General features: G+C 47.1%; 1 protein-coding gene across 18 annotated transcripts in view; it reads right to left on the reverse strand.

Annotated features, from left to right (window-relative positions):
• Positions 1-20421, reverse strand: part of PEMT (phosphatidylethanolamine N-methyltransferase) — a 167560-nt gene that overhangs the window by 51919 nt on the left and 95220 nt on the right. For 5 of the 18 annotated variants that reach the window (XM_053275811.1, XM_053275809.1, XM_053275812.1 and 2 more), the window contains one exon: positions 9578-10839. The exons of 11 other annotated variants lie outside the window; for them this stretch is intronic. In XM_053275811.1, coding sequence (XP_053131786.1) covers positions 10584-10839 — 256 coding nt within the window. In that variant the 3' untranslated portion in view covers positions 9578-10583. Of the gene's footprint in view, positions 1-6570; positions 6830-6957; positions 9148-9577; positions 10840-20421 lie in introns of those variants that run through there. 2 more of the 18 variants (XR_008311931.1, XM_053275810.1) reach the window with 2 other exon arrangements.

The raw sequence follows: 20421 nt of genomic DNA on the forward strand, positions 1-20421 counted from the left end.
TGCGGCCCCATCCCCTAAGGGGAAATCTCTTACAGTGCTCACATGTAGTCACCCAGCCAAATGCAAACCAAAGCAGACCCTGCTTAGCAAAGGGGGCAATTCATGCTGCTACCACAAGACCAGCTCTCCTTCTCACCACTTTGCCCATACAGTGTTCCTCTCTACTTCTGTATCTACCTCTGAAATAAAAAGTGTGCAGGTAACAGGTGGCTTCATAAAACGTTTAAGAGGCTATTGAACCTCATAAATTCTAGCAAGCCCTCTTTTTTGCCACCCCACTGCTAGGATTTCTGTTGCCGGCTGAATCCGTCTTCCTACAAGAGTTGTAACGGTCTCCCTCCCTCTCCTTGTTTTTATTACCTTGACAAAATGAGAAGGGCTTCTCCAGAGAGCTTGCTGTGGTGGAGAGGGGGAAATTAATGTTTAACAGACAAGAATGATTCTTAATCAGCCAGAGTTGATTTCCTGAGAAGGAGAAGGAGAAGGAGGTCATCTTCTGGAGGAGCGCTGGTCTGGTGGCAGCAAGCATGAATTGTCCCCTTTGCTAAGCAGGACCTGCCCTGGTTGCATTTGAATGGGAGACTACATGTGAGTGTTGTAAGATATTCCCTTTAAAGGATGGGGCCACAGCTGACTGCTTGCGTGCAGAAGGTCCCAAGTTCCCTCCCTGGCAGCATCTCCAAGATGGGGCTGAGAGAGACTCCTGCCTGCAACCTGGGAGAAACTGCTGCTAGTCTGTGTAGACAATACTGAGCTAAATGGACCAATGGGTCTGACTTGGTATATGGCAGCTGCCTATGTTCCTATGTAAGATAAAGAAGAAGATTTATATATCGCTTTTCAACAAAAGTCCCCCAAGTGGTTTAAATGGATATAAATAAAATGCTCTCTGTCCCCAAAAGGCTCACAATAAATAAATAAATAAAGAAACACCAGCAACGGCCACTGGAGGGATGTTGTGTTGGGGATGGATAGGGCCAGTTGCTCCCCCCCGCTTAATAAAGAGAATCTGCACTTTTAGAGAGTGCTCATTTACCAGGGGACACTGAACATTCTTAATATATGTCTCAGTGATGATATGTTTTCTTTTCATCTGGAAGAACTCAGCCTATTTCTGAGGTGGTCGGTGAGAAGTCATACATTTATGTATGTATTTATATGTATTTAGTGTCGGCCGTAAATAAAGTATCTATCTATGTGTTTAGTGTGCAGAATAAAGATCCGTGTGGTACCCTACCATACTGTGCCAGTATTGTACTCCCCAGGTAATCAGTACCCTCAAAGGCTTAGTGAGGGCAGCAGGTTAGGTTAGGCAGCTCTTTGTTGGCGTTTTGTGCCTGCACTTTGCACAATAAAGTATTCCATTTTGCCCTGTGTGGAACCTATTAGGGATGTCTGACTTTTCGCGTTTTCTTTGGCGGAAGAGCCTCTGAGTTAGGAGCAATCAATCCCAATGGTGAGAAGGTGAAGATCTGCAGCTATTTGAGCTATCTCAGATTTCACTCCCTGCAAAGAGCAGTCCAGTTAGGAACCTCCTGTTGTTGTATATCGCTGTGATGTATACACTAGGGATGTGCAAATGGATTCAAATTTGAATTGATCTGTCTCAAATCTGGGTGATTCGAGTGATTTGAATTCGAATCGAATCACCCCTTCAAAGGGCAATTCGATTTGAATTTGAATCAGATTTTCAAATTTTGATTTGAGAACCATTTGGCAACTTTAAAAAACCATTCAGGCCCCCTGATTGTTTTTTGTTTTGTTTTTTAAATACCAAAACAGGGTTGAATGGATTTGAATTTGAATCAAACTTTCAGACCAGATTCAAATTCAAAACATTTTTTAAAAAATTTGATTCAAATTTGAAACGAATCAAAGAATTTGTTTCGTGCACCTCTCTGGTAGACCTGGATGCATCCAATTCAATCGGATTAAGATACCTCTCGCAATTCATCACTTTCTCCTCTATGGGGCAGCAGAAGGCCCAGTTTGCTGCTTCTTCCCCGGGCAGTTTTGCAAGTGTTTGAAGATTGTTCATGGGGGTGGGGTGTGTGTGTGAGAGAGAGAGAAAGTGTTCAAACAAGTATGGGGACTTGGGGGAGATTTGGGCCAAAGAAAATACACACCATATAGAAGCACGTGGTAAAACTATAGGCACCACAAGTAAGTGTACAGGTGACTTTATTCGAAATCAGCCAATCCGAAACACCCCAATTTTGTTCTTTGTTCAAAATTGCAAAATCCGAATCTGAAACATTTTGGATTTTAAAAAATGGCCCCAGGGAAAAACTTGTGGGTGGGGGTGGTAGTGCCTAATGGGTGGAAACCACCACCCAAATTTCAGAGGAATTGGGCAAAGGGCTGGGTTTTGGTGAATTTTTAAAGTATAGGATTTTTATCTTAGGGAAGAATTGAGGTTTTAGCAAAAGTATAGCTTCATGTTGGGGGGAAAGGGGTGGCCCAGAGCAGAGTAGGGTGGGTGGTAGTGCCCAGTGGGGGCAAGGAAGCTGCCAGAATTATTTCAAAGGAATTGGGCAGAAGGCTGATTTTTAAAGATATAATGGAGTTTGCATGTCTGTAAAGTTCTTCCCCATAGGGAATGATGGACCTCCATAATTCCTGCCCCATAACTGCACTTGGGGGGCACCAGGGTAGCCCAGAGCGAGTGGTGTGTAGACCACATAGGGTGCCAACCACCCCCATGGGTTGCTAAGCCATGGGGTACTGGGTTCTGTTGTTTCTGAGATGTTTTGAGTGTAGATTCAGATTCTCTGCCAATTATTCTGTACACTGCGCCCGGGTAGGCCTTTGAGTCCAAAGGCCTGGGTATAAATATTGCAATTACGACATAAATAAAATTGGGCACAAGGTCTCTTTTCAGCCTGGAGACAGACTGAAAGTCAATGTTTGAAGAAGTATCGGAAACCATAACTGCTTTAAACTCTCTTTCTGCCTTGAGTCATAGCAAGTCGCTTGCAAGTCTTGTGGTAACAGTCATGAATTGTCCCCTTTGCTAAGCAGGGTCCGCCCTGGCTTTCATTTGAATGGGAGACCACATGTCTGAGCACTGCAAGATATTCCCCTTAGGGGATGGGAAGAGCATTTGAGGCTTCAAGCTCCCTCTGACTCAGTATATGGCAGCTTCCTATGTTCCACTAGCCGTCATGAAGGTTTTCAAGGAAGTGAAGAATATAACAATTTCCCTGCTGTATTAGAACAAAGGTTCACCTTTTCCATCCTGTTTTCACACAGTTGGTGGGCTATTCTAGAAAGTCCAAAATGAATGAAGGCTATAGCCTTCTTCCACTGTCACCCCTCTAGAAATTAGCATTCAGAAGTATACTGCCTTTGAATGAGGAGATTCCATTTAGCAGTCAGGACTAATGGTCACTGGTGGACCTCTCCCGCTCCATAAATTTATCTAATCCCCTTTTCACACCACCTAAGTTAGTGGCCATCACTACATCTTGTGGCAATGAGTTACATATAGTGATTATGCAGCATAATTAATTAAGCTTCTCCTAACATACAGGTAGCATGAAGTTAATTTCTGCAGAACTGGTTCTTTTTTAAAGGCCTAGAAATGGGGTCAGGGAAAGGTAGGAACTGTAGCTCAATTCGATGGGAGGTTTAGACAAATAATTTCCCAGAATCCCTTTCCTCTGCAGAACAGTAAACTTCCACAATAGACTTAATTTCTTGTGATTGCAAATCATTGACGCTTACAATGGAGGCACCACGCAAAGAGAAGCAACAATATGATGCATTGATTTGTACCCACTTGGTCCCCTACGGACCAAATGACGAGCAGTTTCCCATTCCCAGTACAAACATATAGTTCTGATAACTTTGTGCGTAACTGGAGTAGCCAAAGCAGCAAGCCGAAATGAGTCAGAGAACTATTCTCATCCCTTTTAAGTTGGAAGCTGCCAGATTCCGAGTCAGGCTATTGGTCCATCCAGCTCAGTATTGTCTACACAGGCTGGCAGCAGCTTCTTTAAGCCAAGGTTGCAGGTAGGAGTTTCTCTCAGCCCTACCTGGAGATGCTGCCAGGGAGGGAACTTGGAAACATCTGCATGCAAGCACACAGGTGCTCTTCCCAGAGCAGCCCCATCCCCTAAAGGGAATATCTTACTGTGCTCACATATAGTCTCCCATTCAAATGCAAACCAGGATATACCCTGCTTAGCAAAGGGGACAATTCATGCTTGCAGCCACAAGACCAGCTCTCCTCCCATCCAAAGATCCAAGGACAGGCTTTTCGAACCAAGATGGGGAAGGGTGGGCTCATCAGGCAAGATTCCCAGCACTCTCTTAATCCGGTTTAAGAGAGCCCTGCTATGCTTCCAATGTGAAGAGTTTCCATATCCTCCTGTGGCAAGGTTTCAAGTGCCAGGTAGTCTAGTTCTACAGAAGCCTGCTGTCTGTCAGAATGGGCCACCGGAAGATCCAAGTCCCAAACAAGCAGAGGCCAGGATTCAGAGGAAGCGAAAGTGAACAAGGACCGAAAAGCATGGCGGAGAACTTATGGGGCACCGCCCAGCCACCCTTACGAGACGCCTCTCTGCCTTCGCTGCCCACAGAACTGCCTCATCATCAAGGAGGGCAAATGAGTTTTCCATCGCAGGAGAGGAGCTAAGCTCAGAGGAGGGGTGAGTGTCTATTTTTAGACCCCTCTGCGCTATGAATAGTTCCCGCCATTAGCAATAGATGCTAATCAATATCCAATTTGTCTGTCCCCAAAGGAACAGCCACTCTCTCTGCAGATTTCGGTTGCCAGTTAACCACAGGCACGATGCTTCTGGAGGGGCGGGGACTGGATGCGTCTGGCTTTGATAATTGGTTAATAAACCTCCTGTCAAAGGCACTCAAGCAGGAAAAGCATCCCCATCCAGCTAATTGGGTTTTTGCTTTCTCTGTCTCTGAAGCAGAAGGAAGGGCTTGAAGTACAGAACCCAGGATCTTTGGGGGGCTTGCTTTTCATCCATTTTTGTGTTCAAGGTCTTTGGAAAGATAGTGCAGGGTAGCGGTTAAAGTGTTGCACTCGGAACGGGGAGTCACGGGTTCAAATTGTGGTGGGGGGCATAGCTCAGTGTTAGAGCACCAACTCTGCTTGCAGCAGGTCCCAGGTTCAACGGCAGGGCTGGGAGAGACTCCTGCCTGAAACCTTGGAAAGCTGCTGCCAGTCAGTGCAGACAATAGACGGAACAAGGTTCTGCATCAGAAGAAGGAGCTATTTATGTACTGGGGATGGGACTGTAGCTCAGTGGAAGAGGCCCTGCTATACATGTAGAAAGGACCCAGGTTCAGTCCTGGGCAACATCTCCAGGTAGGCTGGGAAAGACCCCTGCCTGAAACCTTGCGGCGCTGCTGCCAGTCAGTGTAGACAATATTAAGCTAGATGGACTAATGGCAGCCTCCTATGTAATCCTATGTAGGGGTAGGACTATAGCTTAATGGAAGAGTATCTGCTTGGCATGCAGGTCCCACGTTCAATCCCAGGCTGGCAGCATCTCCAAGGACAGCTGAAAAACCTGGAAAGACTGGAGATCCTGGAAAGGTGCTGTCAGTCAGTGTAGATGAAATTGAGCTAGATGGACCAAAGGCCGTCAGTATAAGGCAGCTTCCTAAGTTCCTATATAGGAGAGCTGGTCTTGTGGTAGCAGGCATGACTTGTCCCCTAAGCTAAGCAGGGTCCACCCTGGTTGCATATGAATTGGAGACTAGAAGTGTGAGCCCTGGAAGATCTTCCCCTCAGGGGATGAAGCCGCTCTGGGAAGAGCAGAAGGTTCCAAGTTCCCTCCCTGGCAGCATCTCCAAGATAGGGCTGAGAGAGATTCCTGCCTGCAACCTTGGAGAAGCCACTGCCAGCCTGTGTAGGCAATACTGAGCTAGATGGATCCATGGTCTGACTCGGTATAAGGCAGCTTCCTATGCTCGTGTGTTCCTATCAAGGCAGTGATATATACCAGGAGCCGGGAGATCACACGTCACATATACCTTGCATCTCCTTTAACATCTCAGTGGAGGCTCAGGGTTTCTCTGTACGAGGTCGGGTGCCAATACCAATACCACTCTTCTTGTGAGCTGCTCTTGTGGTGGCAAGCAAGAACTGTCCCCTTTGCTAAGCAGGTTCCACCCTGGTTTGCATTTGAATGGGAGGCTACAAGTGTGAGCACGGTAAGCTATTCCCCTCAGGGGATGGGGCCGCTCTGGGAAGAGCACACACATGTGTACATGCAGATGGTTTCAGGTTCCCTCCATGGCATATCCAGATAGGGCTGAGAGAGACTCCTGCCTGCTCTGGATCTCTAGAATAGAGGTAGGCTTGTGTGGCTGTCCAGATGTCACTGAATTACAGCATCCCATCCCATCCCATTAGGGCCATAATCCTCAGGGAAAGGCCATTGCAGCTGGGGATGATGGGAATTGTAGTCCAGCAACATCTGGTGATGTTGGCCTACTCCTGCTCTAGATATTGCTCCCGGCTGAAATGGGAAAAGACTGGGGGGATGGAGGGGGGAAACCTCATTGTAAAAATTATTTCTCCCCTGCCCGCCCTCCTTGTACCTCTGATGTTGATTTGGAGCCAGTTGCTCTGTGCTTATGGGTCCACAGAGCCTTTTCAAGAACAGACTATTCTTCAGACAGTGGCTGCGGCAGTCAGCTTCTTCTGAGAAATGTGTAGGCACGCCTCTCCGCCGTGATTCAAGGCCTGGCGGTCACGAAGAATGAATGCCAAGGGATGTGTGATGAAGGCCACAGGACGGCTGCCGGGGTTGTCGTGCACCTTGCAGCTAAAGAGCATCGTTAACTCCGTGTGCCTGATCTATAAAGAGCAGTTCACTATGTACTCATGTCCATTTATGTTTAGGATGGGAGCATTCGTGTGAAATAAGCCGTGATTTGTCTTTCCGAAATGTGCAAGGTGAGACAAAGGCCACTGTTTCCCAAATGCTCTTCAGCCAAGATTTATTTATTTACTTATTCATTCATTCCATTAATATTCTGCTCTTTCTCCAAGGAGCCCAGAGCGGTGTACTCCATACTGAAGTTTCTCCTCACAACAACCCTGTGAAGTAGGTTAGGCTGAGAGAGAGACGTGACTGGCCCAGAGTCACATCCAGCAAGTCTCATGGCTGAAGGGGGATTTGAACTCAGGTCTCCCCGGTCCTAGTCCAGCACTCTAACCACTACACCATGCTGGTTAGTTGGTGTGTTTTTATGGGCATTTTAATTTGATATTTTATATGGTTTAACTGTTGAAAATCCTTGGTTTGTTTTATGCTGTAACCACCAAGAGACTTCGGTAGTGGGTGGTATACACATTTCATAGATAGATAGATAGATAGATAGATAGATAGAAAACAGATCAATGCACTTTGCCCATTCTCCCCCACCCCTGCAACATTTTTTCTGAAGCCACCATTGCAAAGAATATGGTCAATACAATTATAACAAATATTTATATATTTCTTTTCAACCCAAGTTTGCAAAGTGGTAAATAAGAAAGAAAGAAAGAAAGAAAGAAAGAAAGAAAGAAAGAAAGAAAGAAAGAAAGAAAGAAAGAAAGAAAGATGGCTACCCTGTTCCCATAGAGCTCACAATCTAAAAAAGAAACGTAAGACTCCAGCAACAGCCACTGGAGGGATGTTGTGCTGGGGATGAAGAGGGCCAGTTGCTCTCCCCCTGCTTAATAAAGAGAATCACCACTTTTAAAAAGGTGCCTCTTTGCTCAGTTAGCAAAAGTGGGATAAAATGTTTAGCCTGAAGAAATAAACAAGGCCATAAATGATTCCTGGTAGTCTAAACGGCCCACCCATACAGAACGTCTCCGGCTGCACTGTTGTATAACTCTGACTGTAACCAGATCCACATGTTATGTTCAATGCATTTACAGTCTCTGTACAATCCTCACATGGACAGATCCCTGTACATGTCCAGTTATCCAGGCATTATGTTCAACGCAGCACAGGAGAGGCGAGCTGGTCTTGTGGTAGCAAGCATGAGTTGTCCCCTTAGCTAAGCAGGGTCTGCCCTGGTTGCATATGAAGTGTGAGCCCTGGAAGAGATTCCCCTCTGGGAAGAACAGAAGGTCCTATAGAAGGTTCCTATATTCACTTCCCCTCGGTACCCTGCATCTGAGAGAGTCTGTACCAGGTTCACTTTTTAAATAAATGCATGTACAGTCATCCACACAAATATATTCATATGTGGACAGATACCTTAACACAGAGTTCCCAACCTTCTTTAACAAGTGTACTGTTTTTCTTGAGAACATTCTGTTAAGATTCTGTTCAGAAATAACCCCCTTGCTGCTATTTGAGTAGAGTGGCACCTTTTAAACGTGGCGATTCTCTTTATTTAGCGGGGGGGAGAGCAACAGAAACATAGGAAGTTGCAGTGCCTTCTAATGAGTCAGACCATTGGTCGATCTAGCTCAGTATTGTCTACCCAGACTGGCAGTGGCTTCTCCAAGGTTGCAGGCAGGAGTTTCTCTCAGCCCTGTCTTGGAGATGCTGCCAGGGAGGGAACTGGGAACCTTCTGCATGCAAGCAGTTCCCAGAGCAACCTCATCCCTTAAGGGGAATATCTTCCAGTGCTCACACATGTAGTCTGCCATTCAAATGCAAACCAGGGTAGACCCTGCTTAGCAAAGGGGACAATTCATGCTGCTTCTCTTCATATCTGGAAAAATGTAAACATCTAACAGTTCCTCAGACCTAACAAGGTAATAACAGGAAACCTTGAGGTACGTCACAGTGAATTCAGAAATCCTGCGTGTGTGTCCTGCTCACTGAAGTCTAGAAAAAACAGTCTTAAGAAGATGGCTGTCATTAGTGACTTGCTGCACACCTGGAGAATTTTAATATGGACACACCGTTAATCAGCCTAGAACTGGGCTTTACTGCCCTGTGAAATTAAAATTGATTGTTTTATCATTAACAAACACATTAAAACCACATCAGGTCAAGCTGAGCTGTAAAGTTCAGGAGAGACACGTGTGCCGCAATCAATATTTGGGGCCTTTTAATTTCCTTAGTGTGCGAAGTAAGCACACAATGAATACTCCTCGTTAACGTCTGCCAGGTGGGATGGCTACACGTGCAGGTGTGGAAAAGTGGGCCAGGTGAGCACTTGAAGTGTCTGTGAAATGGAGCAAAATTAGCGTCAAAATGGATATCTTCCGGAGATCTGGGGCAAAGAAGGTTCAACACCATGAAAAACAGCAAATTGTCCCCTTTGCTAAGCAGGATCTGCCCTGGTTTGCATTTGAATGAGAGACATGTGTGAGAACTGTAAAGATATTCTCCTCAAGGGACAGGGCTTCTTTGGGAAGGGCATTTGCATGCTTGCATGCAGAAAGTTCCAAGTTCCCTCCCTGGCACCATCTCCAAGACAGGGCTGGGAGAGATTCCTGCCTGCAACCTGGGAGAAGCCACTGCCAGTCTGTGTAGACCAGGGTTTCTTAACCTTGGGCCCCCAGATGTTGATGGACTACAACTGCCCTCATCCCCAGCCACAAGGGACATGGCTGGGAATAATGGGAGTTGTAGTCCATCAACATCTGGGGGCCCAAGGTTAAGAAACCTTGATGTAGACAATACTGAACTAGACGGACAATGGTCTGACTCATTAGATGGTAGCTTCTTACATCACCAACAATGTTTTTAAAAGGCCAAAAATCCCCCCTGCCTGAGCACGGCATAGTGGTTAGAGTGTTAGACTAAGTCTGGGAAGACCCGAGTTCAAATCCCCATTCAGCCATGAAACCCACTGGGTAACTCTGAGCCAGTCATGTATCTCTCAGCCTAAGCTACCTCATGTGGTTGTTGTGAGGAGAAACATAACCATGCACACCACTCTGAGCTCCTTGGAAGACGAGCAGGATAGAAATGTGTAAAAAACAACGACGAGGGCAGTGATTTAGCAGGGATGGGTACCAGAAAGAAGAGAAGATCTCTCAATAGGGACCGTTGGAGATAGGCGGTGTTCTCAAAGGATTATTTGCTTATTTATTTATTTTTGCATTTATATACCACTTTTCAGGCGAACCTCCCAAAGCAGTTTACAAAACACTTAAAGGACAATGCATCAAGCCACACATTTACATTTTTACTTGGGCCTTAGTCTCACTTCTTTGTCTCTCCTTCCCTCAGAGTGCGATGGTCCCTGGCTGCTCTGTGGTTGCAGTTGTGGGGTGGGGGAGAGTTGGGAGTTGGGTGGACGGATTCTTTTGCCCCCCACACTCTCTGTCCTTGCATTCCTTTGTGGAGGTTTTGGGGCTTCCCCTCTGCCCCCTCAGGACCGGTGACGGCGTTTCATCAACAAGCTACCGGTATGCGTATAAAGAGTGAGTGACTCATTGTTTTTGACCTGCAAGAGGTTGAAGGCAAGACCTTGAGGGAAAGCCCGGGAGAACTCGGAGGAGCCGGTCAGGGCAACATGTGGGACTGTAGCCGTGTCAAAGAGCTTTAATGTTCAGTTGAGTTCAGGGAGCGGCACAGGTAATCCTTCCCTGGTTCACGTAGTTAGAGTGACATGCTCTGAGCAGCCCACTCGGCTTAAAAGGGCAGGGACACTCAGCAGCTCTCCTGAGTTTGCCTGTTCTTGGCTTCTTTTCCAGAGCCCCATCTTGGAAGAGCGTGACTCGGGAAAAACATTTGCTTCGGAGTGAAAGGAATCCCACGCTGGCCTTGAAAGATGACTGAGTTACTTTGCAGAGAGGGCAAGCCGGTCTTTGCTCCAGAGTAGGCCTGCACAACACAAGGCCCGGGTCCCCAGATCTGGCCCGCAGGGACTTTTTTTTTTTTGTGCTGGCCTACAGGTAGGCATATCCTGCAGCACCAGGAGAGAAGAATGTTCACCTGTGGGGAATGTCCACCACTATTCCTGCTCCGGGTCAGAGGATCAGCCCTTCCAAGTCTCGTCAACTCCGCTTGGCCTCAATTGAGGCCTTTCAAATCCACATCTGCTCACCATTGGAGCTGGCCGTGGTCCTGACCTGGTCCTGCTTTCACCACTCCAGGGCTTCCCAACCTGTGGCATTCCTGCTGAACTACAACTGAACTACAATGTTGCTGAACTACAACTGCCATCATCCCCAGCCACAATGTGTAGCTGGGGATGATGGGATTTGTAGTTCAGCAACATCTGGAATACCATCGCTTGGGATGCCCCTGCACTACTGGATGACTCTAGCTCAGGGGTAGGCAAGGTGTGGCTCTCCAGATATTGTTGAATTACAACTTCCATCACCCCCAGTGGCAATTTATTAGAGCTGGGGATGATGGGAGTTGTAGTCCAGCAACATCTGGAGAGCCACACCTTGCCTACCCCTGCTCTAGCTGAAAAATAGACTAATGCTAGCCTTGTATTTAGCTGTTGAATTACTATGTAAATTGTATACAACAATGACATATTTCTAACCTGCTGTTTATCCAAGGAACTTGGGGCAGCATAGAAGGTTCTCCTCATTTTAGCCTCACAGGTACCCAGTGAGGTTGGTTAGGCTGAGAGATAGTGACTGGCCCAAGGAACCTAGGAAGTTGCCATATACTGAGTCAGACCATTGGTCCATCTAGCTCAGTATTACTGACACAGGCTGGCAGCGGCTTCTCCATGATTGCAGGCAGGAGTCTCTCTCAGCCCTATCTTGGAGATGTTGCCAGGTGGCCAGGGACTTGGGACCTTCTGCATGCAAGCACCTTCCAGTGGGACTTCCAGTGGGTATCACAACTGAGTGGGGAATTGAAATGGGGGTCTCCCCACTCCACGTTGAAGCCTCTTACCACTAACACCAGAATAGTTCTGTCCTCAGGAGAACTCAAGCTAGGATCATCAGCTGAGGCCATAATCAGGAAAAGCAATATGAGGACCATCTCCAAGCATCTGAGGGGAGGCCATATAGGAGGCGAAGCAAACCTTTGCTCGGTTGCTCTTGAGTGGACTAGAACTGATGGGTTGAAATTACAGGGAAGGAGATTCCCTACCTGTGAGACTGTTGAACAGTGGAACAGTCTGCTTTGGGCAGCAGTGGAACATAGGAAGCAGACCATAGGCCCATCTCGCTCAGTATGGTCTACACAGACTGGCAGCGGCTTCTCCAAGGTTGCAGGCAGGAATCTCTCTCAGCCCTCTCTTGGAGATGCTGCCAGGGAGGGAACTGGGAACCTTCTGCTCTTCCCAGAGCAGCTCCATCCCCTGAGGGGAATATCTTGCAGTGCTCACATGTAGTCTCTCTTTTAAATGCAAACCAGGGTGGACCCTGCTTGGCAAAGGGGACAATTCATGCTTGCTACCACAAGACCAGCTGACCAGAATTGTGCCACTAATGCCTGAAAGCCAGCCAGCCAGCCAGCCAATCAGAACAGAACTTCCAGCATCTGATGGTTGGGAACCTCATTTCAAGAGCCTCCTCAGCACCTTAGAAACCCTTTCCCTAGGTTTACCTCTGGTGTTTGTGATACAGCATGTCTCCACCAGTCCCCTCCCCTCCCCCAATAAAATAAATTAAAAGAGGGACTCTGCCAATTCAGAAAGGAAAACAAGCTGAAATGGAGAGCCAGACAGATTTTAGCAGCGCTGCTCTTATGGGGACCTGATGCCGAGGAAGGCTGGATGGTGCATGTGGCACAGGATGGTGTTAAAACGACCAGGCAGTGGTCCTTGGAACACATGGATCTGGCCTGGGTGCCTATAACCCTTGGCTTTGTTTTGTAACCCCAGCCCCCTTCCATTGCTCTTTGGTCTTTCTCTCTCCTCGGCAACAGGTGATGCACTGGATGTTCCCACTGTAGCTGCCGTTCAAATTATTGTCACCTAGTTAGCTGGCTGGGACGCCGGTTATGCAGAACATAGTGTTTAGAAACAAGACCCCAGCAGGCTGCAGGTCTTGGAAAAACGAACGGGCGTTTGTCTGCCAGTTGGGTGAGAAGCATTAGCATGTCCCAGCACTGTACCCAGAGACACAGCTCCGTTCTAACACCTTCTGCCTGCTTTAAAAGAGCCTGGGATTAGGACGGAAATGTCACCGGTAACCAGAGACCACTCGAACTCTGCACACACCACTGTGAAATATAGGCCATGGATTCAGCAGCAAGGAGGAAAAGCAGCCCAGCTGTTGAGGTCCAAGCAAAGAGGACAATAGCTGGGATAGAGATGCGCACCCCCCTCCAAGAACCAGAGAGGGCCACAAACACAAATTTATTTATTTTAGGGGGGAGGATTTATAGCCTTCCTTTTAGGGCGAGCCTCGAGGCATTGGATAAATCAAACAAGATCAACAAGAAGAAGAATTAAATACTACAAAAATATTCAACTGCTACTACAAGCTGCTCTCAGCTTTTAAAAACTTGTTTTTAAATTGTTTTGGCTATTTAATTGGTGTTTTATGATATTTTAATTGTTAATTATTATTCTATGTAGTTTATAATTTTTGTTTTGTTAATATATTTTAATGGTGTTTTAATGTAAACCGCCTTGAGCCTTTTGGGAGGGCGGTATAAATTTTTTAATAATAATAATAAATAATAATAATAATAATAATAATAATAATAATAATAATAATACAAACCGCAAACCTCGTTCTTGGTATACATTCTAACTGGGCTTCTATTACTGTGGTTTTTAATGAACTCTATGCATTCTGGAGTGAAGTGACTCTCCTGATTTCCCCATTCAGTTTTCGTTTCACCAGACTCCTCATTTTAGAGAAGTTTCCTCTCCTGATGTTCAAAGTGTCTGTATTTGACTTCCTTGGAGATTCTCTCCTCACATAGATGCTGAATTTGATCTCACTATGGTCACTGTTCCCTAAAGGTTCCATGACACCAACATCTTGCTCCAAGTCCTGGGCACCACTCAGGATTCAGTCTAAGGTCGCCTTCTCTAAGGCTGGTTCCATGACCAACTGATTTAGGGCACAGTCATTCAGCTTATCTAGAAATCTGGCCTTTTTGTCATTACCTGGATGTTAATTTACCCAGTCTACATGTGGGTAATGGAAGTCACCCATTATTACAGTTCTGTCTCTTATATGAAGATAGGAACATAGGAAGCTGCTGTATACTGAGTCAGACCCTTGGTCCATCTAGCTCAGTATTGTCTTCACAGACTGGCAGCGGCTTCTCCAAGGTTGCAGGCAGGAATCTCTCTCAGCCCTATCTTGGAGATGCTGCCTCCTAAATTTGATGCCTCCTCAATTTCCTTCTGCAACTCCCAGTCACTGTCAGTATTTCGATCAGGAGGGTAATAGCAGGTTCCTAGCAGCACATTTCTAACATTTCCTTTCAGGCCTTGTATTATCACCCAGAGAGTTTCTTCCTAGGTTTTCTAGCTTGTTGGACTCTATCTCTTCTTTAACATACAATGCTATTCCACCCCGCAATCTGCCCTTCTGTGGCCATTCTATAGAGTTTATAGAGTGTCCCACTCATCCTCACCATTCCACCATGTTTCCGTTATGCCCACGATATCTCTGTTTGCATCGGCAACCAAGCACTCTAGCTTGCCCATCTTGGTTTGGAGGTTTCTGGCACTGGCATATAAGCATCGATATGTGGAATCTCTTAGCTGGTGTGGGCTAGCTGCCTTATGGCCAATCTCTTTGATCCGCTAGCACATCCTTCTGTCTGCTCTTTACCTGGTTCTATCTCTCCTTCTGAAGCATTTAGACCTCACAGCTTAGGGGATGGTATTTGCTGGACTGGATACTGGCCCTGCTCTGTCAGCTACCCGCCCCCGGCATCATTTTAAAAGCTGCTCTACAACAATCAGTTGCTGATGTCTAATACTCAGTTACGTAACAGACTGCTGGCATAGAAAAAACAACATCTAGAAAGATGTGGTGTTTTTTGGTGAACCCATTCCTTGATCCAGGCCAGCTTTTGACCAGGGCTTTAGTTACTTCCATTCCAGTCCTGGAAAAGAGGCGGAGTGAGCAAACAGCCAGCAGCAAGAGCACGGAAAAGCAGTCTGCACTTGCCTCTCTGTACACACTATTGCATTAAACTATAAATGTTCCAGGTTCCCCTCCACGGCCTTGTGCTTGCATACCACAACTCTTTCCCTTGGATTCTACAAAAGGAAAGGGTTTTGCATCCCTGCTGAGACCATGGAGAGGATGTTAGAGGAGACAATAGTTTTCTAGATGGCCCCATGTTCTGGCTTAGTATGGAGCAATTCCATCGATATCTCTTTCCACCGCTTGGTGGATTTATGCTCCTCTCCCCGCTAGGTAGGAGTGTGACCGATAATGTTGTCCCACGTGGTGCAATGTGTTTGCTATGCTGGGGTTGTGAGCTGCTGCTTTTCGTGGACCCAAACAAATGTGTCAGGTGGGAGCAAGCGAAGGGTGGTTACCTTTCCAGGTAACTCTTCACTTATGTGGAAAAGCAAACACATGGTTAAGTTCAGGCAGGGTTAGGCAAATATGCCATTGATTGGACGAAACAGAAAAATGCAGCGAAGAGGTAAACACAGACCATCTGCTAAGGAAAAGAGAAAGAGGCTCCCAGTAATTTCAGTGTGTGTGTGTGTTGCAGAATATTTATTATTATGCATTATTATTTACTAGCAGACTCGAGGGTTAGCTCCTGCTGAAGCTATTACTGGAGGTTCCATCCCGCCCCCCAATATTTTTAATGACATCAAGTCATTAAAATCTCCAGGGTTAGGAACACAGGAACATAGGAAGCTGCCTTCTACTTCCAAATCAGACCCTTGATCCATTTAGCTCAGTATTGTCTACCCAGACTGGCAGCGGCTTCTCCAAGGTTGCGGGCAGGGGTCTCTCCCAGCCCTATATCTTGGAGATGCTGCCAGGGAGGGAACTTGGAACCTTCTGCAGCATGCAAGCAGGCAGATGCACTTCCCAGAGTGGCCGCATCCCCCAAGGGGAATATTTTACAGTGCTCACCTGTTGTCTCCCATTCAAAGCCAAACGAGGGTGGATCCTGCTTAGCAAAGGGGATAATTCATGCTTGCTACCACAAGACCAGCCCTCCTCCTTTTAAGAGTCACCTGGAGATGGATAGGGAGGCAGGCCAGTCCTGGAAGGGTTAACAGCCACAAAAATGCTTACCATTATGATGGCTGTGATAGTGTGGAGGGAGGGTTTGTGTGTTGCAAAGTTAGGAAAGAGCAGTTAGGAAAGACACAAGGTTTTCTGCAGCCCGGTGGAATACAGGAACAACAGAAGCTGCCATATACTGAGTCAGACCCTTGGTCCATCTATCTCAGTATTGTCTACACAGACTGGCAGTGGCTTTTCCAAGGTTGCAGGCAGGAATCTCTCCCAGCCCTATCTGGAGATGCTGCCAGGGAGGGAACTTGGAACCTTCTGCTTGCAAACAGGCAGATGCTCTCCCCGGAGTGGCACCATCCCCTAAGAGGAGTATCTTACAGTATTTATATAGGAGCATAGGAAGCTGTCTTCTACCGAGTCAGACCATTCATCCAGCTAGCTCAGTATTGTCCAGGTGGACTGGCAGTGGCTTCTCCAAGGTTGATGGAGTTTCCAGAGGCGCTCTTACTCCTGGACCTTGGGGCCCTGGGTCCGTGGCCTGCAAGATCCGGGGAGGGGGGGGCGCTCCAAACGGCCAGGGAGCCTCCTGTAGCCACTCCATCCCCACCCACCACTGCCCGGCCACGCCAAACCTCCGTTAATTTTTTGCAGAATTTCAGCTGCCATGTGCACCATGCAGAGGGATGGTGGCGGGGTGTGTGTGTGTGTGTGTGAGCCGAGCAGGTCTCCCCCCAGCTTGCAATGAGCTGTCTTAACTGTGCAAGCATGCTGGAGCGCCTCACTGTTAGCAAGAGCCGCTGGGCCAAACGGACAGGCCCAGCAGTTGCTCTGGCTGGAGCTGCCAGTGGGAGAGGAGGAAGCCTGCTCAGATCCCCCCACGGTCTCCATCACTTGGACACGTGGTGCATATGGCGGCTGAAATTCTGAGAAAAATTAATGGAGGTTCGGCGTGGCAGGGTGGCTGCAGGAGGCCCTCCCAAGGTAGGTTTCGGGGGGCCTCATAGCGGGGGCCATCCGGGCACCAAAATTACCAAGGTGCGCCCCTGGTAGTCTCCCATTCAAATGCAAACCAGAGTGGACCCAGGGGACAATTCATGCTTGCTACCACAAGACCAGCCGCCTAAAGGCGCAGCGGGGAAATGACTTGACTAGCAAGCCAGAGGTTGCCGGTTCTAATCCCCGCTGGTATGTTTCTCAGACTATGGGAAACGCCTATATCGGGCAGCAGCGATATAGGAAGATGCTGAAAAGCATCATCTACTACAGCATGGGAGGAGGCAATGGTCAACCCCTTCTGTATTCTACCAAAGACAATCACAGGGCTTTGTGGTGGCAAGGAGTCGACACCAACTCGACGGCACACTTGACCTTAGCACAAGATCAGCTCTCACACAGGAAGATGCTTTAAACCAAGTCAGACTAGTGGTCCATCTAGTTCAGTGTTATCTACGCTGATTGGTGGTGATTCTCCAAGATTTCAGGCATGTCTCCCACCCCTGCCCGGAGATGTCCGGAATCGCACCTGGGCCTTTCTGCAGGCGAAACAGATGCTCTACCACTGAGCTGCAGCCCCATCCTTGAGGAGGTGGCAGTTCAGTCCTAATAGAGCTTTGCCTCTCCCCGTGACTACAAGAAGCAGGGGAGAAATGTGGGGAAATGATGGAAAACACCTTGCCTGGATTTATAGAACATGCAAAATGCAGCTTTTGTGGCAGCAGAATGATTAACTCTGACACAACATGTTGATTATTTTTTCTTTGGGGAGGGGGTGGGGTCTAAGTCCCGGGCCTTATTACATCCGGCAAAGGGCTAAATAAACATGTTTTCCATTGTGGCATTATGAGACAGATGAAAACTCATAAAACGTCCCGGGCACCTGGTCCCGCTGTGTTTACCATGATCGCTGGTTTCCTCCCACATGGAGGCTGTGAAAGCTCACGTCTTTCAAACAGATCTTTGTTCTGATGGCCGTAACGCCAGCTATGAGTCATGCCGGTGTGTCTACACAGCAGGGGCGTCTTAAAGTCCCGCCCCACTGACTGGCCAAGTAGGACCATCGAGCCAGGTTCTGGCATGGATTGTCCCGTATGCCAGTTTTCTGTTTATGAATTGATGGCAGGAAGGGAGTTAGGTTGCCAGAGGGGAATAAAACTGAGTCACAAATCAGGGATGGAGTCTTGAAGCAATAAAAAGTCCTTATTGTCTAGGTCTGCGTTCCAATTTCCCCATTTGGATGGGAAATATATTTCTTAATCGGTAGTCATTTCTGTCCTGCTTTACAGTGACTCTACAGTGGGAGAGAAATTCAACATTGAGCCAGTGTGGTGTAGTGGTGAGAGTGTTAGACTAGGACCAGAGAGACCAGAGTTCAAATCCCCATTAAATGGGTGATTCTGGGCCAGTCATGTATCTCGAAGCCTAACCTACCTCACGGGGTTGTTGTGAGGAGAAACAAAATCATGTACATTGCTCTGGGCTCCTTAGAGGATGAGTGGGATAGAAATGTAAAAATAATAAATAATAATCATAATTTTAAAAAACTGGACTTAAGGTTTCAATATTAAAATTTGCACACCGCCTAGAGATTTACATATCAGGCAGTATAAAAATATGATAAATAAAATATTACAAATCAATCAATCACAGGAGTCTAAAGAGGGCTAAGTGGAGCTTCTTTGGGCAGGAGCAGTGTACCTTTGCTTTGCACACCAGAAGTCGAGGACAAAGAACTGGCTGATATTGGACACAGAATTATGAGTGTATTATGGATCCCGTAAGGCAACACTTGAGTTCTGGGGAAAACAGAGTACAGGCTACTTCCTAGCATTTACTCAATGCTCACCTTCCCCTACTCCACAGCAATATGTGTGTTTATCTTTCCCCTTGTTTTTAATTCCCCAAAGCTCTGCAAATGGATCCCAGTGTGTATTTAAGATGGCACAAGATATAGCCTTCTCGGCAAAGGGGCTGACACTTTGCAGCATGTGGGTGTTGCCGGCACTGGGGAGGGAAACCCCTGAGCCTGTGTGTTGACGGGCGGGTCGGCCAAGGGGATTTCCTAGCAGAGCTCCTGCTTTGCATAGAGAAAGGTCAGAGGAAGATTCAGCACAGCAGCCTCCCCTCTTGGAACAGGGTAACCAAAGGCCATTCTGACCGAGGAGGACTGGAGTTGAATATGGGGACCCCCCAGTTTGAGAACCCCCCTGAGTTAGAAGGCTTATAAGAACCTAATTGCCACCTTGGATTAAAGTGCCAACAGGCTCTGTGATATTTGAAGTGTGATAACTGCCGGGTATTTATTTATATATTTATTTTAACATTTCTGTCCCGCGCTTCCTCCAAAGAGCCCAGAGCGACGTGCTTGGTTATGTTTTAACTAGCAGATAGTTCACCCAGGCTCTCAGCATGGGAGGGGGGAATTCGCTCTCAGCATGGGAGGGGGGAATTCGCTCTGGGCTCCTCTGGAGCCCAGGCCACCGGGCTTTGGCGGCCTTTTCCATTGGCGGCCCAGGTTCTTTGAACCCATTCGCCCAACGGTGGCTCCTCCCCTGCCTTGGTTCATCTAGCTCAGTATTGTCTGCTCTGACTGGCAGCAGTTCTCCAAGGCTTTGAACAGGAGGCTTTCCCAGCCCTATTCGGAGATGCTGCCAGAAATTGAACTTGGGACCTTCTGTATGCAAAGCAGGCGCTCTGCCACTGAGCTATGGGCCTCTTCCCTGCAAAGACCCAGAGCAAAACCTGGTGGATTATGGGCAGTGACGGGGCTTATAGCAATATTTTCAGACCCTAATATTAGTGATCTGATAGCACACAGTTTGACTTGACAAACCGGTAAAATTTTGGCTTCCAACGCTGAGCACATCTCTTGCCATGTGTGGTTACTACTGTTGTTCCTTCTCTTCCTGCCACACATTTATATACCACATTTTAACCAAAGTTTTCAAAGCAGTTACACAGAAAAACAAGCATACCAACAAACAACAAACAAACAAGATGGTTCCCTGTCCCCAAAGGGATTGCTATCTTAGAACCATAAACATAAGGTAGAGACCAGGAGGAGAGCTGGTCTTGTGGTAGCAAGCATAAATTTATTTTATTTTATCTAGCAAATTTATTGACTGCCTGGCTTCCATAGACTGGAGGCAGTTTACATACATTAAAACAACGACGAAAATGAGAGAAAAAAGGGAGGAAAGAAGGGGGGTACATTAAAAACTAAAAGCCTGACAAAATAGATACGTTTTCAAAAGTTTTTAAAGGACAGAAGGGAGGTAGCATTACGACTCTCAGGAGGTCCCCTTTGCTAAGCAGGGTCTGCCCTGGTTTGCATTTGAATGGGAGACCACATGTGAAAGCACTGTAAGATAGTCCCTTTAGGGGATGGGGCCACTCCA

The sequence above is a fragment of the Hemicordylus capensis genome, chromosome 13 (assembly GCF_027244095.1).
Source record: "Hemicordylus capensis ecotype Gifberg chromosome 13, rHemCap1.1.pri, whole genome shotgun sequence".
In the NCBI taxonomy this organism is placed as follows: domain Eukaryota; kingdom Metazoa; phylum Chordata; class Lepidosauria; order Squamata; family Cordylidae; genus Hemicordylus; species Hemicordylus capensis.